Source organism: Hylobates moloch, unplaced genomic scaffold, assembly GCF_009828535.3.
Source record: "Hylobates moloch isolate HMO894 unplaced genomic scaffold, HMol_V3 SCAFFOLD_8, whole genome shotgun sequence".
In the NCBI taxonomy this organism is placed as follows: domain Eukaryota; kingdom Metazoa; phylum Chordata; class Mammalia; order Primates; family Hylobatidae; genus Hylobates; species Hylobates moloch.
In genome coordinates this window covers 52,277,688-52,305,624 of record NW_026652283.1, presented here as the reverse complement: position 1 = coordinate 52,305,624, position 27,937 = coordinate 52,277,688, and the positions used below count along the sequence as shown (strand labels likewise).

Here is a 27,937-nt window from a genome sequence, read left to right as displayed (position 1 = left end):
ACCTCATCATTCAAATCATGGTAACATCCACCACATATTGCCCAGGCATGCTCCAAAAACTAATTCTCAACCTGTCAGATTCAGAAATGACCATTAACCTGCCTAGCAGATCAAAAACAGAGAAGGGGTTTTGAATGTTCAAATGTCACTTCCTCTGTGCAACTTCCTTTTTCTCCCTAAGTGTAGTAACAACAACAAACTACTCAACAAACTCACTCAGAGGAATCCTTTGATGCCTCCTATCTGCTGGACATTACATATACATTATTTTATTATTTGTATATTACATACATATTATCTTACAATAGCCCTATGATGAAGAAATTATTACAGTGAAGAAACATGAAGCTCAGAAAGGGTGAGAAATTTTCTCATTGTCCCACTATTAATGTGGAATTCAAACTGGATCTGAGTTTGGGGCGTGTGTACACTTTCCTCTCTACTGCTGTTGCTCTATCATCATTAGACAAATGTATAGAAGCACCTACAATCCAAGAATTAAGTTTTATTCACACTCATGCTCTCACTACTATTTACACAGTAAGAAACTTTTAAATGAGCAATTAAAGGAATAAACAAAAAGAGGCTGGGCGCGGTGGCTCACGCTTGTAATCCCAGCACTTTGGGAGGCCGAGGCGGGCGGATCACGAGGTCAGGAGATTGAGACCATGGTGAAACCCCGTCTCTACTAAAAAATACAAAAAATTAGCCGGGCGTGGTGGCGGGCGCCTGTAGTCCCAGCTACTCGGAGAGGCTGAGGCAGGAGAATGGCATGAACCCGGGAGGCAGAGCTTGCGGTGAGCCGAGATCGCGCCACTGCACTCGAGCGGGGGAAAGAGGGAACCCCCGAACAAAAAAAAAAAAAAAAAAAAAAAAAAAGAAGAAGAGAATACAGACTGGGAAACAACAAACTGGAATACGGGAAGACATGAGAAAGATGAGGATTAACCAATAAAAAAAAGAGAAGAATTTCATGAGAGAATGGGAATGGAAGAAGAGTTTTTGAAATGAGTATCAGATTATCAATTATTCATTATGAAGTAGAACACCTCAGAGTAAGCCAAAATTTCTTAACATTTAGTAATAACTACATATCCACTATATTCAAGGTCCTGTGTTAAAAGCTATGGTGGAGGCTGGGCATAGTGGCTGGCACTTATAATACCAGCACTTTGGGAGGCTGAGGTGGGTGGATCACCCGAGGTCAGGAGTTTCAGACCAGCCTGGCCAACACAGTGAAACCCCATCTCTACTAAAAATACAAAAATTACCTGAGTGTGGTGGTACACACCCGTAGCCCCAGCTACTCGGGAGGCTGAGGCAGGAGAATTGCTTGAACCCAGGAGGCAGAGGTTGCCGTGAGCCAAGATTGCACCACTATACTCCAGCCTGGGCGACAGAGCAAGACTCTGTCTCTAAATAAATAAATAAATAAATAAATAAATAAATAAATAAATGCAAACAAGCTATGGTGGAGACAAAGGTAAGTATGAGAGAATAAAAAGAGCATTTAAACTGTAGGTGGAATGTGACAAACATCATACAAGAAATGCTCTAAGCACCTTGGAAGTTCAGTTCAAGGAAAGAGCACATTCTGTTTGGGGGACCAGAATGAGGGCAGAGCTGGCAAACAATTTACTGAGGTGGCACTAGAGAAAAGCCTTAAAGAAGAATAAGGCTGTGATAAAAGAATAAGACATGGAGACGGGAGAAAAAAAAAAAAGACAAGGAAAGGATACGAAGAGGGGTGTGACAGGGATTAATCAGTGAACCAGTGTGGCTGGACATATAATGAAAATATAAAGTGGGCTGATGAACACAAGCTTGGAAAGGGACACTAAGACTGTAACACTTAGAATCTCTATTATCAGACTCTCAGCATTTAAATTTTAGGTAAACATTTTTTTTCACAGAACATGTAAATTCATAATCCAAATAGGGTTAGATTAGCAGGTAAGCTTATATACTGACTTGGTACAACTTCTTACCACTTTAGGTAACGCAGAATTATAAACCACCGAGTAAAAATGCTGAAGAAGAAAACACGGGTAAATACCTTTAATGTATAAACAGCTCTTACAACTCAGGATGAAGATCACTACTCCAGTAGATAAATGGACAAAGGAACTGAACAGCCAAAAAACATTTTTAAAAAGTTTAATTTCACATGTAATTGAAAAAAAAAATTTTTTTTCTTCTACTTAGAATTTTTCTGAGAACTCTTATTTAACAAATGTTTGTAGTGCTATACTGATACATGCTATTAAGTCTAACTGCTGTTAACAGTGATGAAGAGAGCTGGGTTTAGTTGTCTTCAACCTGGGCTCAAGCTCTTGTTTAGCCTCGTCTTAGCTGTGAGAAGGCCCTGAAAAATTAACTTAATTTCTCTAAGCACCTGAAAAGGAAGATAATTACATGCCTTGCTTATATGTTAGGGTTGTTTTATTTTAAAGACTGAGTGAGGTTAAATGGGATGTGACTGTGTAGTATTTTTAAAAACTACAGAGTATTTGGAAAACAAACTCTTTTTGGGAAGTATCTGAAGTGAGAAAACATTCTTATAAAAGACACAAATTTAAGGCATTATTGTAATAATACTTTGGAATGCATAAAAGGAACCAAGATTTCAGAATCTGTTGGCAATCACAGCCATTTGTGCCAATAAAAATTTCAAAAATGACTTATTTTAAACACATTCAGTAAAAAATAATTATGATAATATCATTTATAATATATCAAGCTTTTAGCAGCTATGAACTCAAATATGGTTTATTTGGCAGAGAAAATTATGTGAGGCAAGAATTACAAACTTGATTGTGGCAAACACATCTGGTTACCTCTCCACATCCATGCTTCACCCCCAAGAACTCTGATTCAGTTCAGGTTCAGCTGTGGGCTGCCATGGCCTTCTCTCCCACGTCTCAAGGGGTGAATGTGGATTCATTTAAACCAATCATTTAACCTCCTCCTTGCCAGTGGCAGGTTTAGGCACAAGAATATGCCTGATACTGGCCAATGAGATTCAACAGGAAGCCTAATGAGCCACTTCTGGAAAAGAATATCCTTCCTAACAACAACAACAACAACAACAACACCAGCAGCTGTGCAATCTAATCATTACTGAAGCAATTCTGGGGACAAACTCCTGCAAATGTTCTCCTACCTAGAACATTCCTGGTAAGTGTGTTGGGCTCCACAAATAAATGTTGTCCTTGTGTTTCTGTTCTCACTTAGATTAGGGGTAAAAGGTTTTATTACAGACACTTATTTGAAGGTATTATGAATTAGTCTTTTTCTTAATGGCCCTCTAAATCCAGAACAAAAAGGAGTTCACTACTGACAAAGACTGTAACACTGGAGTTGATTTTGCCCTAACAAAAGTGAGAACCTAAATTTAATCAACTCCCCAAAGCTCGGCAGAACAATAATCAATATGAAAGTTACTACAGTTCAAGCCTTCAAGACAAAGGCAGTAGTGGAAAGATTACAGGTTTTAAAATCATGGAGCAGATTAGAATCTCAGTCTGCCACTTAATATGACTTAACACGACTCAGCCACATTACTTAACTTCTGAGTTTTAGTTTCCTGATGAAATGAAGTTAATAACACCTACTCTGTGGTACTGTGGTGAGAATTAAGTGAAAGGAGGGGGTTTCTAGCACAGTGGCAGGAATATACAAAGGCACCCGTACACCAGTCTCCTAATTCAAGCGTAAATTCTGTTGAGAGCTCCAAGTTTAAATTCAAATTCAAATCCAGACTATGGTAATTTTGCATGACTCAATATGTGTCATTTTGCGTGCCTGTAATCCCAGCTACCAAGGAGGCTGAGGCAGGAGAATTGCTTGAACCTGGCAGACAGAGGTCACAAATATGTCACAATTTTACATTTACTACCTCTTCCAATCCTTACAACAACCCTCTGAAACAGGTTACTATGTGTCCAATTTGCACAGAGAACCCTGAAGTCCACAGAGGAAGAAACAGAAGAAGAAACTCACTGAAGCCCATGCGTGGTTTGCTAATATTAGAGATAGGACGAAAACACAGATCCTCTGACCCTAAGATTAGAACTCTAACAAATCTTAATCCATACAACTCATACACACTGTTCTCTATGAAATTATCCCAGCTTGACTTATTTCATCATTTATAAAATTTTGTTTACTTATCTACATCTATATTAAATCACAAGAAGACACAAGTATAAAAAGAAATTATGTCATTTTACTACATTTGCAGGCACACTCACCACGCAATCACTGAGAATCCATACATACCTATACAGACTTACAGCAAATTTGGTCTTACCTTAGTAAGATCCATTCCAAGTCTAACCTGTGACAAGAGGTGCATGATAACGCTCTTGTGCTCCTCCACAGACCCTGCCTCCGCATCATCATCTCTGTCATCATGTGAATCGAAAAGGTCTAAAATAAAGCAGATCTTATTAGAATGGTGCTAAATTGGGCCAATCTGTGCTGATACTAGCATTACTATTTTTTTGTTTGTTTGTTTGAGATGGAGTCTCATTCTGTCGCCCAGGCTGGAGTGCAATGGCACGATCTTGGCTCACTGTAAACCTCCGTCTCCCAGGTTCAAGTGATTCTCCTGACTCAGCCTCCTTGGTAGCTGGGATTACAGGCACGCATCACCACACCCAGCTAATTTTTTGTGTTTTTTTAGTAGAGACAGGGTTTCACCATGTTGGTCAGGCTGGTCTTGAACTCCGGACCTCAAGTGATCTGCCCACCTCGGTCTCCCAAAGTGCTGGGATTACAGTGTGAGCCACCGTGCCTGGCCACAAATATTTTTAAAGAAAAAAAAAGTTAAATTATCAAAGGTCACTCACCAGCATCACTTGTTCCATTGGACATGGAAGAATTAAGTGATTCTGTGGTATCTGGGCGTTTTAGACTATTTCCCGAGCTGCTGTGTGTCAGGACTGAGGCAGATCCAGAAGAACTATAAAAACATTACCTTATTTAAGCTAAAGAAAGCAATTTAGAATCATAGTAAGCTAGACTCGTACAGTTAGCGGGTTCCACGCATGCATATACACACTTTAGAATTCTCTCGATGACAAGGTCTCTTGTCTTATCCTTTATGCATAGGGTGTGCTCAACAAAGCCATGTTGATAGTCAAGACCTAGAAGTCATCAAAACTTAGTGAGATCTTTGCCTCTGCATTTAAGTTTAAAACTAGAGTTCCTTTTCTGATTTTGTTACTGGGTATAAATCTAAATGTGTCACAATTCTTGGCAACAATTCCAGAAACTCAAAAACAGCAAGTCTCAGAAACATGTCTTGTCTTTATGTTTGAGATCTTTGATAAAAGCCCACATTGGTATTAACACTCTTCCTAATCATTAAAAAACTGTACTTGAAATTATAAAATAAAAAAAATCTTATTTATGCAAGTGAATTTATGCTAACTGGCTTTTATGAGCCAGTTAACAGGTCTAAAGAAAGATTATTCTATTATTAATAGATTATTTTACCTGTGATCATATTTTACCCACGGAAGTGTGTGTGTGTGTGTGTGCGCACGCGCGCACACGCACGTATATTTATATTTTTCTTAAGAGACAAGGTCTCCCTATGTTGCCCAGGATGGACTCGAACTCCTGGCCTCAAGTGATCCTCTCACCTCAGCCACCCAAGTCACTGGGTTTACAGGGTGTGAGCCACCACACCCAGTTGGTATTCGTATATAAATAAAGGAAAAATAAAAAAGGCACACAATTTACTTATTAAATGTAAAAACTGAAATCAAATTTCTCACATTGTAGATATTTATAAAACAGTACACATATAATAGTCTTATTACAACTCTACACGTGTGAAAACATATTATGTATTCTAATCTAATCATAATTTGCCCTTGTTGCTTACCTTCTTTTGATTTTTTTAAATTAATAAACTTTATTTTTAGAGCAGTTTTAGGTTCATGGCAAAACTGAACAGAAAATATAGACAGCATGCATATATTCCCTGTCTCTACACCTGCAAACCTCCCTCACGATCAACATCCCATACCAGAGAGGTATATTTCTTACAACCAATGAGCCTACATTGACACATCATTATCACTCAAAGTCTACAGTTTATATTAGGGTTCACTCTTGGAGTTGCCTGTTCTATCGGTTTTGATAAATATATGACAACATGTATCCACCATGGTATCACACAGAATAGTTTCACTGCTGTAAAAATCCTCTGGGCTCTGCCTGTATTAGAACACTAGAATATTAAAATATTCTAAAATTAGAATATATTATGTATTCTAGTTTGCCCTGGTTACTTACCTATTTTTCAAAATTCCTTGAGTAACTAAGTATTACTTCTTTGATTATTTAGTAGTATATATCACAAGGTACTATAACTAATGTCCACCTCACCAGTTTTGAGAGGCAATGAAAAAATATGTCTAAAAGACGCAGGTAAGAGAAATCAAATGATCATTAAATGACAGAACTGGGGCCAGGCATGGTGGCTCAAGCCTGTAATTCCAACACTTTGGGAGGCCAAGGTGGGAGGATCACTTCAGCCCAGGAGTTTGAGTCTAGCCTGGGTAACATGGTGAGACCCCATCTCTACCAAAAATAAAAAATTAGGCTGGGCATGGTGGCTCAGGCTTGTAATCCCAGCACTTTGAAAAGCCAAGGTGGGCAGATCACTTGAGGTGAAGAGTTCAAGACCAGCCTGGTTAACATGGTGAAGCCCCAGCTCTACTAAAAATACAAAAAGTTAGCCGAGCACGGGGGCATGCGCCTATAGTCCCAGCTACTCTGGAGACTGACACATGAGAATCGTTTGAACCTGGGAGGTGGAGGTTGCAACGAGCCAAGATCGCACCTCTGCACTCCAGCTCCAGTTTGGGCGACAGAGTGAGATTCTGTCTCAAAAAAAAAAAAAAAAAAATTAGCTGGGCATGGTGGTGTGTGCCTGTGGTTCCAGCTACTGGGGAGGCTGAGGTGGGAGGCTCACTTGAGCCCATGAGGTTGAGGCTATAGTGAGCTGTGTTCATGCCACTGCACTCTAGCCTGAGTGATAGAGTGAGACCCTCTGTCTCAAAAAAAAAAAAAAAAAAGCACGAAAGTTACCTTTAAAATGCTTTGTGCCTCTGTGATGTATCTCAAAATAGAGTCAATCTTTTAAATCAATTGACCTAAAAACCCCAAATCCTATAATATATGAATCTTATTTTAGATGTAATTTCAAAGGTCCTATTTATGTTGTGTTTTTTCTCCTTACTCATGGTTAGAAACCATGTCTGAGCCAAGTGAAATACTCAATAAGACTGTAAATTGAAAAAAATGGGATAAATTTTCAGCCATTTCATAATTTACCTTGTTCAGAACAAATGATATGAAGAAAACAGTTAAAAACAACATCTATGTATACAGGAAAGTTTTATCTGCAATGGGCTAAGTTGTCTAGAATTTAGGCATAAAATCATAAAGTATGCAAAAACAATTTAAAGCTATGAATTATAGTAACAATTTATTGAGTATCTTGTATGCACCACACACGGTGTGTCTGTATCTACATTACAACCCTAAGGTAAACACAATGACGCTCATAATACACACATGCTCAGAGGTTCAATGACTGGCCTGAAGTCACACAGCTGGTGAGTAGTGGAGACCTTTCAAACACTTCTGGCTCCAAAGTACAAGTTCTTTCCAACATGTACTTTTATCTAATTTATAAATGTGTAAACTACAGTGCTCAGTGACATAGTTACACAGAAGCTATCATTAGTATAGGTCTTTAGAAAAAGAATAGTGAAAGGACTTAAGCTTTCAAGTTCTCTTCCTTCAGAAAGACAAAAACAAAAAATAGTAAAAAGAAATTTGATCTCAGAGTTAGAAAATCAGCAGTAGCAGCTGATCACCAGCAGGTGTCACAAGCTCAAATACCTACAGATGCCAGGCAGAGAATATGTGGATAGGACCAAGACATAAAGATATATATGGAACTGGGGAGCCAGCATACCCAACCTGAAAGGATCTAAAGCCTTGTTAAAACAAAAAACAAGTCAACAGAACACTGTGCTGCCCAAATAAAACATCTGCAGTCCTTAGTGGTTTGGGCTTCTAGATTAGAGTATACAAACAAGGAAGAGTGAAATTGAGGGAGAAAAGGAACACAGAGTGGGTTAGTTGGATATAAAAACTCAACTCTGGACCCTTCCAAAGAGATGATCATGAACTGCGTGTTTATTATGGGACAGGGTACTGGGAGAGCAATGAAGGAACCTTAACAGCAGGAACAGAAGAAGCCCATGAGCCTGTGCATGACTTTGTAGACCTGCCTATTACAGGTACAACAGGTGTTTTAAATGTTTCGATTTCATAGAAATTTTGGGAGAATCCCTTAAACCGGGGCCAGAGAGTGTCTATCAGTGATGTTACCAAGAGCTAACCACATATTACCAAGCTTTTACTGAATACAGTCATATGCTTTTAAAGGATGGATAGATGAGTGATTTACTAGCAAGTGACATTCAATTGCACTTTGTTTAGAACAACAGCTAACGTATTGTCTCTAGGCCAGGTGCAGTGGCTCATGCCTGTGATCCCAGCACTTTGGGAGGCCGAGGCGGGCAGACAGCCTGACGTCAGGAGTTCGACACCAGCCTGGCCAACATGGCAAAATCCCGCCTCTACTAAAAGTACAAAAATTAGCTGGGAATGGTGGTGGGCACGGTGGTGGGCACCTGTAATCCCAGCTATTCAGAGGCTGAGGCAGGAGAATCACTTGAAGCCAGGAGGCGGAGGTTGCAGTGAGCCGAGATTGCGCCATTGCACTCCAGCCTGGGCAACAAGAGTGAAACTCCGTCTCAAAAAAAGGCTGGGCGCAGTGGCTCATGCCTGTAATCCCAGCACTTTGGGAGGCTGAGGCAGGCCGATCATGAGGTCAGGAGATCGACGTCATCCTGGCTAACACGGTGAAACCCCATCTCTACTAAAGATACAAAAAATTAGCTGGGCGTCGTGGTGGGCGCCTGTAGTCCCAGCTACTCGGGAGGCTGAGGCAGGAGAATGGCATGAACCCAGGGGGCGGAGCTTGCAGTGAGCCAAGATGGCACCACTGCACTCCAGCCTGGGCGACAGAGACTCTGTCTCAAAAAAAAAAAAAAGAAAAGATGGTCTTTAATTCTCTTTTAAATAAAATAATGATTGAATCCTTCAAAAATTAATAATAACCTTTCATTTTGGAATTTTCTTCCAAATGCTTATTTTCTTTTAACCCATTATAAAAACTTTTTTTCCAAAATTAAATTTCTATTGGCAAACTGCTAACAATGGTTCCTCAATAGTTTATGTTTTAACATTCAAAATGAAGAAAAGAAACCAATATGCTAAACTAAGCCCTTTCTGCTACACTGGCCTTCTTTAGTTGTAGATTTAAACCTCCCTTCCATGTCTTAACTATATATATTCACCTAGACCACATATATTTCACTTTTTCTCACATTCAACAGCTGAATTGATCATAAGACAAAAAACTTGATGAAGCAATAGTCATTTTCCATATACGTGCTAATATTTTGAGCAGTTATGATACAGTCATAATACAAATGCTGTATTTCTCAATTCATGTGCATACTTAAGAGAGCTAGAGTCTTAATGCAACATTTCTTATTTAAAGAAACCAGCATTCAAGGTCTAAGGACTGGCTGAAGGTAATTGGCTTGCAAATTCACCTTTAATTATTTCCAAATTTGTACTGTCTTAAAAAGCAAAAACCCTCGCTATAGTAACAGTACTAACTCCTGAGAAAGCAGAATTAGAAGTAATTCCCAACAAAAACTAAGCTAACTATTAATACATCTACAACAAACACAAGTAAAATGAAAGTAAATCAGTAATTCTACTTCTTTTTTTTTTTTTTAAGACAGAGTCTCACTCTCGTCACCCAGGCTGGAGTGCAGCAGCCCAATCTCGGCTCACTGCAACCTACACCTCCTGGGTTCAAAAGATTCTCCCATCTCAGCCTCCCAAGTAGCTAGGACGACAGGCGTGTGCCACCACACTCAGCTAATTTTTGTACTTTTTTAGAGACAGGGTTTTACCATGTTGCCCAAGCTGGTCTCAAACACCTGGGCTCAACTGATCCTCCCGCCTCAGCCTCCCAGATTGCTGAGATTAAGGGCATAAGCCACCACACCTGGCTCCCTAAACTGTTTTTGTTGTTGTTGTTTGTTTGGAGACAGAGTCTTGCTCTGTCGCCCAGGCTACAGTGCAGTGGTGTGATCTCAGCTCACTGCAACCTCCGCCTCCCAGGTTCAAGCGATTCTCCTGACTCAGCCTCCTGAGTAGCTGGAATTTATAGGCACGCACCACCATGCCTGGGTAACTTTTTTTTTTTTTTTTTTTTTGGTATTTTTAGTAGAGACAGGGTTTCACCATGTTGGTTAGGCTGGTCTCGAACTCCTGACCTCATGATCTGCCAGCTTCGGCCTCCCAAAGTGCTGGGATTACAGGCAGGAGCCACCACACCTGGCCTCCCTAAACGTTTTTAAATAAAATTAGTGCCTTAAAGCCAGTGCAGAGAGACAGATTTGCGGTGGACTTCTGTTTCCCTGTAAGTAGACTTGCAATAAAAAGCTTTTCTTTCCTCAAAAACCTGGGACTTAGTAATGGCTTCTAGTGCATTGGGCAGCAAGCCCCTTTTGCTCCGTAACACTGTAGGAAATAAATTTCTGTTGTTTATAAGCTACCTAGATTACTGTATTTTGCTATGGCAGCTTAAAGGGACTAAGATACCATACCATGTATTCCATTAGATTATAAATGTCTGCCTATTCCCCCAAAAGTTCCCTGTGGGCAGGGCCTGGATCTTTGTAATCTTGATATCAACCTAGCACACAGTGCCTGGCTGATAGATGTTGAATATTTCCACTCTAATTAAAAAAAGAAAAAAGTAATAGAAGCCTCTTATTTGAATAATGCTTCATAGCTTATTCACTCTCATTGGACCCTCTCCTAATGTTGGTATTGTAGAAATGGCCAGGGTTCAACTAATAACACTGGCACATTACTATAGGTGATACTATTTATTCCATTTGGAGTAACTTAGGACTAAAATCAAAACTCTCACAGAACTGGCTTTGCTCAATAAGCCAACTAAAAACAAGTTGTCCATACAACTATTATTTATCAATAAAAAAACTTCTATTAAAAAGGTTGCCCTTTTAATTTTCCCAAATAATAACTGATGAGGCAAGTCTGTCATTAACACTAGTCTCAAAATCAAATTAGATTTTTAAAAATCACGAGAATCATTTAAATACATATTCTGTTCATCTACTTACTCTATTAAGCGCTTTGGGGATGAGCCACTTTGATGGAATTCATCAGCATCATAAAATTCATCTTCACTGCTGGAGTAAGAGAACTCTGGGACTGTATTTGGAGACAAGTTCACATGGCTTGGAGAAGTGAGACTGCTACTCGGTGGTGAATGGCCACTGCCTAGGAAGTTAAAAGGGTTTTAGAGAAAAATGTTGGTGAAAGAGAAGAAACTAGGGAAATGGAGTCAAAGCAGACTTTTCTAAAATCAAAAAAGAGTTTGGTTAAGTTTGTAAAAGTCGCTACACTATTTATAAAGAAAATCAACATTTAAACTCCACACAGAAAATGGCAAATCATGATATAAAATGAGGACACAGCCTTTTAAATAAATGAAACAAAAAGCTATGTCCTCATTCTATAATTAAAGATTATCATTAATACTAGGAAGGGGGCCCTTTTGATTATATGAGTTGTGGAGTTGCAAGTCCAACAACAGATACGATTACCAATGGGATACCGGGGCTTTTATTTTACACTGCAGATCCAGATACCTAAAAATGCAGCAGTAAGCCACTGGGAATGCAAAATGGAAAGAATATTAAGACCACATAAACATTAAAATATTGCAGGATATCACATTCTTATCATTCGATATTTTTTGGCAATCACATGGAAAATACACACACCATCCAAATTCCTCTCTTCTTTTCCACCTAAGTCAGGGGCTCAGAGGTGGAGATAAAAATAGAGGACTACGATGAGAAGAATGCAGAAAATGAAAAGATTCAGAAGAACATTTTTCTATTCCTAAACAGTCTAACTAAAGAAATGGAAATTAATGAAGACCCAGAGAAAGAAGCCTGCCATCTAATCTCTGAGATGTTCATCTGGTACCTTGTCTAGTAGTAAAGCAAGAACAAAAAAGTATCAAACCAATCGACAAATGAAGTATTAAGATCAATTTAACTTATTGAGCATTTAAGGGCTGTCAGGCAATTTATACTAACCTACAGATGTCTGGTGAAGACTAAAGTTTATTAAGACACTGATGGCAATCTGAAAGCCAGGGCCACAGTTCTGGAAGAAATTGAAGACAGCAATAAAAATGAATCCAGGCTAGGCACAATGGCTCATGCCTATAATTCCAGCACTTTGGGAGCACCAGATGGGAGGACTGCTTGAGGCCTGGAGTTCAAGACCAGCCTGTGCAACAAAGTGAGAGCCCCATCTCTTAAAAAAATAAATAAATAAATTAGCTGGGCATGGTGGCATGTGCCTGTGGTCTCAGCTACATGAGAGGCTGGGGCAGGATCACTTGATCTAAGGAGGTCAAGGCTGCAGTGAGTTGTGTTTGTGCCATTGCATTCCAGCCTGGGTAAACAGAGTGAGATCTTGTCTCAAAAAAAAAAAAAAGAATCCAGAGTCACTTACGGATTTTTTGCCCATTCCTATATCTATGGTTCAATAGTTGTGAAAAAGAGCACATCAGTTTGCCACATTTAGTCATCATATTCACAAAGGTATTTTAAAAAGATAACACAAAAAGTTTAACCCCTAAAAGGTAACGTTTATTTTGGAAATTCCAAAGGTAGCTCACCTTATTAGTAAACAACTTCATATTCTTTTTATTACCCAAAAGAAAAAGTAAGAGAGAAAAGCAGCTTTTTCTTATTGGAATTAAAAAAAAAAATTGACCAAGAATTGCAAATGATTAAGTAGCATGCAAATATTCCAGGTGATCACACAAGTGAAACTATCTAAGAAGAAAAGTTTGAGTGGGAACTGCAAACAAAAGATCCTGAGATTTACTTAGGAGAGCAAACATTTTATCTTATTCCTTTATTTCTTTTTTGTATTAACAAGAGAAGTAAGGGAAAGAAAAGTGGAGAAAATGAAGTTAGGATGAAAAATCAAGTAAGATATAAATCACAGAAATTTAATTTTAAATTTTTCTTTAACTCTAAAGTGTTAGATTTTTGAAATATCTTCAACTGAAATAGTTTTCAGAAGATTATCTTCTGGAAATAATTTTTACTAAAATTAATGTACATAAGAAGAGCTTCTCACTTTCTCAAAGTCTGTTGCTAGTTTTACGTATTTCCAAACATGAAAATTTTGGAATTTTGGTTGTTTCAAAATTCCGACATAAAAATACGAACAACAACAAACAGGTACTATTTTTTAAACAAAGAAGAGGTGACACAGCTCAGGAAATACAGAAGTCAACCAAAATATTTCAATTTCATTATTCAAATTGCTTATCAGCCTTTTCCCAAGAGCTTCAAGTAAGGGAGCTATTTTTTTTCTTTCAAAATTCAAAGGCGACTGCCCATGCTGTTAAATAGTAAAGATCAAAGTAATAGCATCAGTACTTTTACTAATTCGAATTTTTAAAATCACAGGGTAATTATTCATCATTACATAGGAAAAATCCTACCCAGGAAAAATATCTGAGGATGAACAAAAGGGGCTGATCTCCCACTTCTTCAAGAGTGGTTTTGGTTTTGGTTTCCAGGTTTAACAGTGTGAAAAGTGCTAGATGCTTCCTTGAGTTTGGTTCTACAAGTTATTCAACATACATTTAATTTTAAAACAAGATAAATCTACTATCTAACACTGATAGTATCCCTGTAAAATAGAGAAAAAATAAAGACCATAAGCCTAAACGAATTAAGAAAATCCAGGCTGGGCATGGTGGCTCACACCTGTAATCCCAGCACTTTGGGAGGTGGAGGTGGACAGGAGTTCGAGACCAGCCTGGCCAACATAGTGAAAAATGCCGTCTCTACTAAAAATACAAAAATTAGTGGGGCATGGTGGCGCACGCCTTTAATCCCAGCCACTCAGGAGGCTGAGGCAGGAGAATCACCTCAACCCAGGAAGTGGAGGGTGCAGTGAGTCGAGATGGTGCCACTGGACTCCAGCCTGGGCGACAGAGTGAGACTCCATCTCAAAAACAAAAAACAAAACGTTTAAACAAACAAAAAGAAAATGCAAATTAAAATGAAGTATCTTTTTTCTGACTATAAAACTAGCAAAAAGGTGAAAGATTGATAAATGTTTTCAAAAAAATACACATATGCCAAAGGTGCTGTACAAGGATATCACCGAAGTATTGCTTATAGTGGAAGAACACTGGAAAAAACTTAAACGTCCATCAGTGGAAAAAACAAGCAACACCTGCCCAGGCAGCTGTAAAAAGAATGCTGTAGACCTAATTTTACAAACATGGAAAGTGCTCTAAGTGTTGTTTGTTAAAGGAAAAACGCAAGTCACAGAAACACATAACCTAACTTAGGTTCAAACAAAAACAATAAAAATACACAACATAAATGTATATGCACATACATGCATGCAAATTACTGGGGGGAGAGTAAAGAGGACTTTCAGTTTTTATTCTGTGCACTTCTGTGTCAGCTTCATAATAAGAAAGTATGCAAGTCTAGCTGGAGTAGATTTTTCAAAAAGTCAACACAGATCACCAAAAAAATGTTAAGGTAACAAACAAAACTCTGTAATATTTTATTTTATTTAAATTATTCCAGGCATGGTGCCTCATGCCTGTATAATCCCAGCACACTGGGAGGCTAAGGCGGAAGACTGCTTGAGCCCAAGAGTTTGAGACCAGCCTGAGCAACACAGGGAGACTCCTCTCTACAAAAATTAAAAAATCAGCCAAGTGTGGTGTGTGTGCCCATGGTCCCAGCTACTTGGGAGCCTGAGGCCTGGGACATCAAAACTACAGTGAGCCCTGATCGTACCACTGCACTCCAGCCTGAATGACAGAGTGAGACCCTGTCTCAAAAATAAAAATTTTAAAAATTTAAAAATAAATAATACTTACTTACTAAAGCTTCTCTTTCAAACACAAAGCTAACCACTTCATGTATGGAACTGTAATGTTCAAACTAAGATATCTCCAACAGAAAATATACAACACATTTCTTCAACTTTCTCCCTCCTCATGAGAGGTCACAAACCAACCTCAAATGTTAATAAATAGTTATGAGACATAAAGAAATTATGCCAATCTGTACCTGTACTATTTGGTGTAGGAGTCTGATGATGTCCCAAGGTAGCCAACACAGGTCCAACTGGTAGGGAAGATGGACGCTGCTCTGACTTACACAACTGAACAGGTTCTAGGAGATTTGAACGTATAAAATAAGGTACAGAAACAGCCAAACACACATTCTATTGGCTGTAATTGTCTGGGATTCAAAATCCTAAAGGCCAGTAATTTTTGAAACTTTATTTCATTAAGTCTAGTTCCATGCTACTCCTTCCTTTTGACTTCCTAGCCTCTTAAACTCAATGATGATAGGCTACAGAGTACGAAGATACCAGGCAGGATATCAAAAGACCAGCCACAGTAGGCCAATACTGCAGTATAACTACGCTGTAAAATCAACAAATGCTTCTGAGGATAATGTGTTTCTGAGCCTCAAACCACATAAAATCTGAAGTGGAGTACAGTACCTCCTCCTCTTTAGCCCCGAGAGGTAGTTTAAGCTAATTCACTTAAGAAGTAAAAACTCGGCCGGGCGCAGTGGCTCACGCCTGTAATCCCAGCACTTTGGGAGGCCGAGGTGGGCAGATCACGAGGTCAGGAGATCGAGACCATCCTGGCTAACACGGTGAAACCCTGTCTCTACTAAAAATACAAAAAAAATTAGCCGGGCGCAGTGGCAGGTGCCTGTAGTCCCAGCTACTCGGGAGGCTGAGGGAGGAGAATGGCGTGAACCCGGGGGGCGGAGCTTGCAGTGAGCCGAGATTGCGCCATTGCACTCAACAATCTCGGCTCACTGCAAGCTCCGCCCCAAAAAAAAAAAAAAGAAGTAAAAACTCACAAAAGGATTTCACATACTTACTAGTACCAAGGATTTCACATACTTACTAGTACCTTTAAAAAGAGTTTTCCCTTTTACAGTACAATTTCTGACTTCACTATGCCATCACTGAGAACACAGAAATGTTGGATATAACAAAAGGGCAAAAGGAATCAGTCAGTATAGCTAGGTATTGGTCCTGAGTCCTTCTTTGCCAGTTTAAAAAAAAACTGCATTTATTGCTCTAAAAAAAAAAAAAGCAAAAACAAAAACCAGATGTCATGTGATCAGTAGGCATCATAAATTTCCTTCTTCACTTTCTCATTATCTTAAAATCTACCATGAACATACCATTTGTATAGTTCAGAGCTACACAGAATACCCCAAAACGGAACATCCCTGGATTATCCAGAATAAGGTATAGTAATTTTTCCTTGCTAGCCATGAATTCTGAGTCACAGAATTCTGTCCTACCAGTGAATCCAAATCTTAGTAACCACGTTTGTTTTCTGTCTCACTTTGAATAACAAAACCACTTTCATCACACTTCAGTAAAGCGCCAATATCAAAACATTATCGTCTTTTTCCAGTTCACTTTCGGCTGTATTATTTTTTGAGTCCTTTTATTTATTAAAAACAATGAAAACCAAAAATAAACAGTAATAGCTAAGACTGCTATGACAGCCACACAAATTATTTTTTTCTCATCAATGAATCTAAGAAATATTTTCCCAAATTACCTGGAGGTAACACAGTCTGGGAAGGCATTGTGCTGATCACAGGTTCCAAAGGACTAGGTTGATATATTGCATCTACAGGATTAATGGTACTCTAAAATAAAGAAACACAATATAGTTATTTTTAATTAAATGCTCTTCTCATGCTACCCTCCCAAATGCCCACATTTACGACTGCAAAATCCTGAAGGTAGCTATATAGATATGTTGATGAAAATGAAAAGAGGAAATGAAACACCTCTTCTATACAGAAGTGTAAGAGTTTCTTAAAGCATAGTAAGGAAAGAAAATGAATGAATCTCTGTCACAGAAGAAGATAAAGCTAAATGGAAAAACTGAGGAGTTATAAAATGGTGTGGGGAGATTTCAGGAAGTCAAAACCACCTCTCAATTCAATTCGGTGCTTCTCAATTTCTTAATTCACCACAAATACTGTTTCTCTGTTTTTTTTTTTCACTTTTGGTGAGTTACACCAAATGTCCAACTAATGTACCTGCACCACCAGGATCTCATCTTTCCATCCCATACTGCTGCTATCACACAGCACAGTCACTCCTCAGGTATCCAGGGGGACTGGTTCCAAGCACCCCCCCAAGGATGCCAAAATCCACAGATACTCAAGTCCCTGATAAAATATGGTGTAGTATTTGCATACAACCTACACATACGCTCCCATATAAGTTAAATCACCTCTAAATTACTTATGACACCTAATATTATGTAAATATTATATAAATCACCATTATACTGTATTATTTAGGAAATAATGACAAGGAAAACAGTATATACATATTCAGTAAAGAGGTACTTTTTTTTTCCTCAAATATTTTTAATCCACAGTTGTTTGAATCCACAGATACAGAAGGCCGACTGTGTGTCTAGTTTTATGGTCAATAAAGAGAAAGAGATGTGTCTTCTAATTGGGGAGTGTAGAAAAGAGGGCTTGCTTTCTGAGGATTTGGAAGAGAGGGACAAAAAAATTCAGACACGTAGTTAATTTTAGAGGGGAGAAAAGTCTAGGATTCTCTGATTCTAAGTCAAGAAATTATTCTGACAGCATGAAGGCATTTTAAAAAGAAAACTCCATAACTTACTGATAGGGCGGTGGGGGGGTGCGAGTGTGTACATGTTAAACCAAAGTCTCTGCCACAGCAAAGTTTACATTTACCATTTAGAAGACCAAACTGGGAAAACCCAAGAAATAAAAATGTAAGTTCTTTACCTTTAATTGATCTGGAAAACTGAACTTCACATATATATTAAGTAGTGCTTATAACAGAAGATACTAAAACAGAAATATAAGGGAAATACTTTGCCAATAAATAAGCCCAAAAAAGCAGTTGTAAAAACTTAAAATCACCTAATAATAGAAACTGAAGTAATGGTAAAGTTTTTGTAGCATTCTCATGTAATATCTAAGTTAAAAATTTTTTTTCCAGGCCATGTGAAAAACAAACAAACATACATTGTGTTCAGGACTGTTAAAGAAAAAAAATTTTAAACCAAAAAAACCCAGCCCTCTTTCTGCATGAATATCTAAAACTCATTAAATAAGGTCTTTTCAATCAAGTGACTTGAACACAGGAATTCTGATTCTTGTCACTACAATAGTTTATCTGCCATAAATACTTTAACTGAAAAATGAAGGACACTTAGAGAAAACACCCCCAAAACAATCAGTAATAATTAAAAAAAAAAAAAAAAAAAACTAAGAAACTGAAGTGGGGAATGTTTTGAAGCACTGAGAAAAGCAAAGAAACAGAGACTTGGAGTTTTTAATAGCTTAGAATCTTTAAGTCTCTTATCCTCTATGGGCCTCAGTTTCCCGGTCTGCAAAATAGAGTCTGTATTTACATGGGTGCTAAGGGTTTTCTGGTTATTACTTTGATTCTATTTTCAGATACCAGACCAAGCCATAACAACTAAACAAGTATCTCAACAAATGTGGAGTTGTTCTTAAAATAAATTCCTTGTTTACACAGCGCTTTTCTTGAAAATAACTCCAAATGTTTTACAATGACAAAATTCCACCATTAACGCTTTGATATATAGCAGTGAGAATATGTCACACCTCCTTACCCCTCCCACTGAAGGGAATAAGAAATAAAATAACTTTGGAACAAGGGACCAGAATTCTCTTTTGGATGTAATCTTTTATTTTCCAGATGAAACGTTCTTACAATTAGGCTGGTCAATCAAAGAAAACACTTAAAAACTTTTTGCACTGTTAAGCAAAAATTATGGGAGGCCACTGTTTTGGATCGAGCTCTCATACTAGGGCCCAACAGATCAGACCAAACCAAAATGGAGTCACTCTTGCTAAATACTGTATCATTAAACTCTAAGGAAGTAAGTGGATCCCAAAATAAAGCAGTTTTTTTTTTTCTGAAAATAGGAGATTCCAGTCTACCCGAATCAGTGTAATATGGAAATGCTCTGTTTTAATCCTTAAAAGAAATCTGATGTTAACCAATCAGCATTTTTTCCTGTTACAGTTCTCACCTTACAAAACCCACTGCTTTGCCACCACCCAGTGAGACCTCTCATTCTATTTCGTAGAATGGAGGCTGATCCGATTTATGCATCTTGAATAAAAGCCAATTAGATCTATGATTAAATTTGTTGTAATTTTGTCTTTTGACAGCATGTATATTAAAAGTACTCAATCTTTTTGTTATTGCTGTTGTTTTTGGTAGAAAAAATAACTATGCTACACTTATCCACAGTCCTTGGTCAGTCAACTTCAGGCTAAAATATGTCACATTACATTCTACAACTTGCTTTAAAAATAAATGCACAGAACTTGAGAAGCAAAAATAATACTACTCAGCCCTAATCTGTTTTGACATTAATGAAACCCACGTAATACAATGTATTGCACATACACATACATGTACATATAGCTAACATTTATTGAATACTATGTGCTTGTTCTGTACCTTACAACAAACTTCTAAGGTAGAACCTTTCAGCTTTCTTTACAGGAAAAGAAATTAAGACTCAGAAAGGGTAAGTAATTTGCCAAGGTCACAGGTAGTGAGTGGCAGGGCTATTTTATTTGAACCTAAGCAGCCTGCCTCTAAGGCTTATTCCATGAATAGTTCCTCTATTTTTTCAAAATAAAAATTCTTAAGGAAAACATGCTCTAGTCCCTGGGCAAATGATTCAAAGATATTTTTCTATTAGTTTAAATTTTCTATGAGTATAAACTTTCTATATGTTTTTCATTGCAAATGATCAAGTGTTTTTGGTATGTTTTATAAAATCCTGCCTGTTTTATTTAACATAATATAACTAATTTGGCTTTCAGGGAAAAGAGATAAAAATAACAGCCAACATGGTTTTCCTCTGGAGTGTTTGGGGACCATAAAATGCTAGACAATACATACAGTCCTTTCCCATGAGGCTAACAATCTTCGATAGTATCTCATGAAGAGATATTATTTCAGTTTGTATTACATTTACATCATACAATTGTATTATATCACCATGGATCATACTTTGAACTGGCAAAAATTCTGATGTATTTAATTCAAATTCCAAACATGCTTATTTTACTTCTGCTTTCTTAAGAAATACGCAAACACAGATTTAACTTAAAAAAAATTTTTAAACCAAATATAAAGATAACATGCTCATCCTTTCAAGTACAATCAGAAGATGTTTTTGAAAATTTACAGAATGTTTTTCTAGATCTCAGACAAGCTGGCATTTGTAAAGTCTAGGACAAACAAAAAAGCTGCCTCCTGCTTCAGGAATACAGACTGAGGTCACTCAGTTACCATAAAACTAGGGTACACACAAACTACAAACCTTCAAACTCTTTTATTTCCATCTGGGAAATACTAACAATACAATTTTCTTCTTTCTTTTTAGAGGGGAAGTTGAATATAAAAGAAAGGTAAAAAGATAAGTGAGAGGAAAGAGTAAGAAGATGGTTGTAAGAGAAAGAATTCACGTTGTAAATTGTTCCAACAAAAATGCAGTACATACCACATTAACAATGATAGTTAACACACACACAAAAACTAAAAATAAAAGATAAAATAATAGGAACCTATTAAATATATTCAAATAGAATAAGGTGTGTTTCAATATTGTACTCCCCCCACCCTCACTTTCATCTGAGAAAAAAAGAAATTAGACAAGAAATGTGGCACTGAGTTATGCATTCTTTAATTGTAAAAGCTGAGTATTCATACCATGATTAACCCTTCAAGTTAATACATGCAAAGTGATTCAATCTTAACCCACACTTAGAAAAATTTTAAGATTGTCATTTCCCCTGCAAATGATTGCTGAAAGAAGGGAGCTTAAAGGAAATTGCAAGAGTCAACAACAAAAAGCAGTGAGTAGTTGGCACTGAAAAATGAGTAGTAATTCAGGCTTCTCCTGATATGACTGGTTATAATGCTCTGCAGAAGTAAAGGGAAACAAAAAGATTAGATTAAACTTACTATCATTCCATCTGCGTGCTTCTCCGCATTACTCTGGTCCTTAAGGAAAAATGTTAAAAATATTAACTTCATTCTTACATTTAAGTAACTCCTTGTGTATTTCTCCTACAAGAAAGCTTATTTACTAGGTAAGTAATAATGTTAGAACATGATTTATCTGCCTCCACTAAGATTTTAATTCCATGTGTACATTCTTAGCCAAACATAATTCTGCCTCTGGCTACACAATAATCAACACCAACAGCACGGCAATTATTTTTCTATATAGGGATTTAACTAAGTTCATCATGGAAATATCCTGTAGAACTGCAGTCACGTTCAAAATTCCAGGCAAAAGCGATCTCTACATGGATGAACCTTTGAAAACATGATGTTAAGTGAAAGAAGCTAGTCACAAAAGACCACATATTGTAAGATTCAACTTACATGAAGAGTCAAGAATAGACAAATCTAGAGAGAGAAAGCAGATTAATAGTTGCCAAGGGCTGGATGGGGTGGGGGGTAGGAGGCTGTTGGAACAGAAAGGGAGGCACTGACGCTCCTCAACTTACAATGGAGTTTACCTCCCAATAAACCCATCTTAAGTTGAAAATATTTTAAGTCAAAGATGCATTTAATTCATCTGACCTACCAAACAGCATAGCTTATCCTAGCCTACCTTAAACGTGTTATAGAACACTTACATTAACCTGCAGTTGGGCGAAAACCATCTCGCAACACAGTACACAGTGCCGTTTCAGCTGGCTACCCTTGTGATTGCATGGCGGACTGGGAGCTGTGGCTTGCTGCCACTGCCCAGTATAGTGAGAGAAGATCATACAGCATTATCAGTAGCCTGGGAAAAAACCAAAACTCAAAATTCAAAGTACAGTTTCTATTGAATGCATATTACTTTTTTGCCATCATGAAGTCGAAGAATCCTAAGTAAAACCACTGTTAAGTCAGGGACCATCTATATAGAAAATCTATATAGAAAATGATTGCTTAATAGGTATAGGGTTTCTTTTGTGGTGATAAAAGTATGCTAAAATTAGATTATGGTGATGGCTGTACAATTTTGTAAATATAATAAAAACCATTGAAATAAACCATTTGTTTATCTCTTTATTGGCCGTCTACCCTAGAGTACAATCTTGGTGAGAACTTTGCTCATCTTACCACTTGTATTAATCTGCTTGGGCTGCCATAACAAAATACCATAGACTAGGTGGCTTAAAGAACATCCATGACTTTGAAGATTTGGTGCAAAAAGAGAAAGAGTCATGCCAGCATTTTGGAAGGCCGAGGATGGAGAATCACTTGAAGCCAAGAGTTTGAGACCAGTCTGGGCAACAAAGCAAGACCCTGTCTCTACAAAAAATTAAAAACTAGTCAGGCACAGTGGTGAGTACCTGTAGTCCCAGCTACTCAGGGGGCTGAGGCAGGAAGATCGCTTGAACCCAGGAGTTTGAGGTTGCAGTGAGTTATTTATGATTGTGACACTGCACTCCAGTCTGGGTGACAGAGCAAGACACTATCTCTTAAAAAATGAGAGAGAAAGAAAGAAGAGAGAGGGAGAATATGAACTATCTCATTAGTAAATTTTTATACTGACTACATGTTGAAATAATATTTTTGGTACACTGGGTTACTAACATACATTATTAAAATTAATCTCACTTGTTTCTTTTTACCTTTCAAAATGTTATAAGAAAATTTTAAATTACATTTACAGCTCTCATATTTTTATTGTATAGCACTGGTCTAGACTTAGGATATTCAAAAGGAACTGACAAAATTAAAGCCCCAAATTCGAAGTAATCAACAGTATTTATTTGCATCTATTTTATGCAAGACTATAAAAACTACATAAATCAAATTGATCTGTGTCTACCTTGAAAAACGTTAATAGTCTCTATCTTTGCCTGTAAAAATAACCATTTAAAGTGCCTGATTTTAATTGTATTGAAATACTGTTTTACTGCATGATTTAACTGGTGAAAATCAACCAGAGGTTAAGTTTGTAGCAACTATACCTCATAACCAAAGCATGCCTACATAGCCTTTCTCTCAATTTCAGTGATAATTAAACAATGCAAAAATAGTGTTCTAGTAAATCACAGTCAACCCCCTGGCACACGCCATTCTGACAGGCATTCTGAGTTGTGGTATGTGGTCACATCACCTGACTCTGATACTGGTTAAGTCTCCACCTGCAGGGGCCTCCTAGCTTATCTCCACTCTGTCCTGCCCTACTCCCCTTCTCTCCCCTTACTCCCCAGCTCCACTGCAGTCTCCCAGGAGAAGAACAGCAGCTGTCTCCACCAAGGGGAAAGGGAAGGATGTCTTCTGAGATAACAAAGCCCGCTTGAAAATTCCACTAACCAGGTGGTCTCAAAACTTTGTTGCACATTAAAACCACCCAGGGGTTTAAAATAATCCCAATACCCAGGTGATACCCCACACAACAGAATTATAACAGAATGTCCAGGGATGGGAGCCAGGAGTCAGAACTGATTTCCAAATGACTCCAATGTGCAGTAAGGTTTGGGAACCAATACACTAATCATTTAGGCAGGAGAGAATCTACTGGGAATGGGAATTCAAATGAAAGAATCAAAACTGGAAGGAGCTTAAAATTAAAATTTTTACTTACAGCATGCTACCTCTAAGAAGCTGACACTAATCAGCCCCAAACAAGAAAGGTATCAAATTAGCTATCTTCTCATATCACTGTGGGGTCTCAAATGGCATTATCTCCCTCAAAGTAGTTGATTCTGATATTTTATTAACCTGCCAGTGAATAACAGTCTGCCAAATTGGCTATAACAATTTATATTTCCATCAGTACTCAATGGAAGTTCTCCAATTTTTACCAGATGTGTTACTGTCACTTTAAAATTTGCGTCCATTTTTTTAAATTTAATAAACACTTATTTAGAGCTTATTACATGCCAGCTACCAAGAGCATCACAAATAATCATTTAGTCTCACAGCATCAGTAAAAGACAGACATTACTATTATCCCTCTCGTATATGGAATATAAACCAAAGCACAGAAAGGATAAATAAACTTGCTTCAGTGGTGGGGCTTGGATTCCAACTCAGTATGGGGCCATAATCCATGCTCTTTAAGACTATGCAAAGTTGACTGTTGTTATTATTTTAAAATCTTTTATCTTAATCACAGATTAACTGATTAAATTTACCTATAGATTAGTTTATAGGGATGGTGATCACAGCACATCAGAGAGGTGGCTAAGTAAAAAAAATCATACATATAGTGAAAATACTAAACCATGCAACCATTAAAAGTAATGCATTAGAAAAATCACTCAGTAATTCAGTTATTTATCAGGCACCTACTATATGGTAAGCAACTGTAGGCACTGAGGATACAATGGGGTTATGGACTGAATGTTTGTGTCCCTCCCCGAATTCCTGTGTTGAAGCCCTAACCCCAAAGGTGGCTATATTTGGAGATGAGACCTCTATAGAAGTAACTAAGGTTAAATGTGATCATAAGGGTGGGGCCCTGATTCAGTAAGATTAGTGTCCTTGTAAGAAGAGAAACCAAACAGCTTTCTATCTCACATGTGCACGCTCCCTCTCTCTGTACATACTCACCAAGGAAAGACTATGTGAAGACATGGCTATCTACAGACCAAGAGAAGAGCCCTCATCAGAAACTGAACAGGCCAGAATGTTGATCTTGGACTTCTGGCTTCCAGAACGGTGAGAAAATAAACTTCTGTTCTTTAAGCCACCCAGTCTATGGTATTTTGTTATGGCAGCCCATTCAGACTAATACAAGTGGTAAGACAAGCAAATTCCTCACCAAGATTGTACTCTAGGGTAGACAGCCAATAAAGAGATAAACAAACAAATATATCGTGTAAACTTGACTAGTGATATAAGGCCATGAAGAAAAAGAAACCAGTGGGAAGTATAGGCTATTTTAGATACAGGAGTCAGGAAAAGTCTTTCCAAAGATGTTCCTTGTGGCAGAAATCTGAATAAAGTGAGAGAGTCAGCCTAGTGGAAATCTGTGGTAAATGCCCTCCACGTGGAGGGAAGAGCAAGTAAAAATCCCTAAAGCCGGGGGGCGGCGGGGGGAAGAAGCTTGTCTTGCCTGAGAAAAAGAAATGAGCCAATGTTACTGGAATGGTGTGACCAAGCAAGGGTAGGACACAGGTAAGAGGGCAGTGAACATAAGTAGTTTCTATTTCATTCCAAATGAGATGGAAAACGTCAGGGGTATTTGAGCAGGCAAGTGACATGGTCTCATTTACATTTAAATTAAGTTTAAAGATACAGAGTCCCTATATGGTACAAATATAATTGAGGATTGTATTTGTACATAAGAAGGCTTAACAACAATAAAACTTTCTTCTGGAATAAATAAAAGGCCAAATTTCATTTACGTGATCCAAGTTACCCATTGTGAAGAACCCTAAAACGTAGTTTTATTAAGCTGGGCTAACACAGACAGGTAGCAAGTACAAATTACACTAAAAATGTTCTCGATGAGTGGCTAAACAGTGAGCTACTGAAATACGCTAGGCTGACCTACTGTACAACTATCTAAAGTCCTGAATGATTGTCAGAGATCACCCAAACTGGCCTAAACACTGTATCAGCTCCTCTGCTTCCTTAATCTTCAAGAGAAGGCAGTATGGATTCCCTAAAATACCTAGTCACTCAAACAGGGCATGGTGTAGTTTACTGGTTATCTGTAGGTAAGCTTTTGGTTATCTGTAGGTGCTTCTACTCACCTATGTAATTCCAGAGCCAAGAAAAACTAAAATAAAAACCTTATCTCTTTTGTGCCTCCAATCCTATCTTTCCTTCTGCTTGGCTTTGGAATATACTATGATCTACAACAGGAAATGAAAAGTTTAGACACATACACAGGAAATCTAGATATCACTAACATCTAGAAACAGAACATAAGCCCTAAGTTCTGACACTTTAAGTATAATATATTGGGCTGGGTTTGGTAGCTCACGCCTGTAATCCCAGCACTTTGGGAGGCCAAGAGTTCAGACCAGCCTGGGCAACATGGTGAAACCCCCGTCTCTACTAAAAATATAAGAATTAGCCAGGCGTGATGGTGCATGCCTGTAACCTCAGCTACTCAGGAGGCTGAGGCACGAGAATCAGTTGCACCCAGGAGGCAGAGGCTGCAGTGAGCTGAGATTGTGCCACTGCACTCCAGACTGGGCAACAGAGCAAGACTGTCTCAAAAAATAAAAAATATATTTTAAATCTGGCCTCAAAAGAAAATGACATTGCCCCATTTAATTTATAAGCTAAATATCCTTACTATCCAAACACAAATGGATTGTCCTATGCCATTGTGTCATTAACAACAGTAGGTTAAAAGTCTCTATTATTTGGCAAACAAACATATGCAACTGAAGAAGTAAAAGAGATGAGTAATTATAAACTCATTCAAACAACATTTCTCAACTTGGCTGGTCACCCACCCCTTGCTAGCCACTTGCTGGAAATAAAGGGGTGTAGTGAGGTAGAAATAGTTTTAAAAATTCCTATTCTCAAACAATAATATTCTTATTTCAGAAACTCTCAGGCAATAAAATATATATTTAGGTTGAATACACCAAAATTTTTCAGAAAAAGAGACAACATACAAAATTTTTAACCCACAATAATTCAAAATAGATTTTGTTTCATGAATAAAGAATAATTAAAATCCACTAATGTAGTTCACTACCAGAAAAAAATTCATAAAATTTTTAAAAATATATCTCTATTATATTCTTCATCATGGACAATAACTGTCAGAACTTACTTCTCTATTTTCTAAGACAAACTTTTTTTTGTGGAAGGTTTTGTAAAATATGTCCCTGTTCCAAGCAGTGATAATGGATAAAATGGAAGGAAGGGATGAGTATTCAAACATGCTCCCCTCCTTCCCAGCTACCAGAAATGACATTACCAGAAACAGTAGCTAAGATAATATCCAAACACAATAGTTGTTCCATAGAATAAGCTTACAATACAGTTTAATGTAGAAAGGTATTGTGTTTCAGATCCGAGTTTTTTCGCTATTAAAGAAAAACGCCATTATAATTTTTGAACTCCATACACAAAGGTAATTGAAAGTAAAATTTACTTACTTTGGCAATCTGCAGCAACACAATGCAGTGTTTAATTGATTCTACCATGCTCTATAAAAACAAAACACTGATTTTAGGATCTTGGCTCAAATAAATGGATATATAATGTTAAAGCTTAAAATATAAAAATCAGTTCAAATGTATAGAGTTTAAGTCTATACTATACAAGAAATATCCTCTTTGGATCTAGTGGGTTCTAGTATGCTGATAATGCCAAATGAAGTTATTCATTAGCAATTCTATGAATTTTAACGAATGCCACAAATTGTTAATTTGTACTAAATAATATCTAATTTTTTTCTTTTTTTTTAAGAGACAAGGTCTCACTATGTGATCAGGCTGGATTGCAGTGGCTATTCACAGGCATGATTATAGCACACTACAGCCTCAAACTCAGGGGCTCAAGCGATTCCCCTGTCTCAGCCTCCCGAGTAGCTGGCACTACATGCACATGCCACCGTGCCTGGCTCTAAACAGTTTTTCAA

General features: G+C 37.7%; 1 protein-coding gene across 10 annotated transcripts in view; it reads right to left on the bottom strand.

Annotated features, from left to right (window-relative positions):
* The window catches only part of OSBPL9 (oxysterol binding protein like 9), a 171,241-nt gene that overhangs the window by 12,460 nt on the left and 130,844 nt on the right, over window positions 1-27,937 (bottom strand). For 4 of the 10 annotated variants that reach the window (XM_032160823.2, XM_032160821.2, XM_032160825.2 and 1 more), the window contains 7 exons: window positions 27,453-27,503; window positions 21,331-21,369; window positions 16,877-16,967; window positions 15,345-15,449; window positions 11,328-11,487; window positions 4,854-4,966; window positions 4,313-4,431 (listed from right to left, as the gene is read on the bottom strand). In XM_032160823.2, coding sequence (XP_032016714.1) covers window positions 4,313-4,431; window positions 4,854-4,966; window positions 11,328-11,487; window positions 15,345-15,449; window positions 16,877-16,967; window positions 21,331-21,369; window positions 27,453-27,503 — 678 coding nt within the window. The remainder of the gene's footprint in view (window positions 1-4,312; window positions 4,432-4,853; window positions 4,967-11,327; window positions 11,488-15,344; window positions 15,450-16,876; window positions 16,968-21,330; window positions 21,370-27,452; window positions 27,504-27,937) is intronic. The other 6 variants (XM_032160824.2, XM_032160822.2, XM_032160826.2 and 3 more) reach the window with 3 other exon arrangements.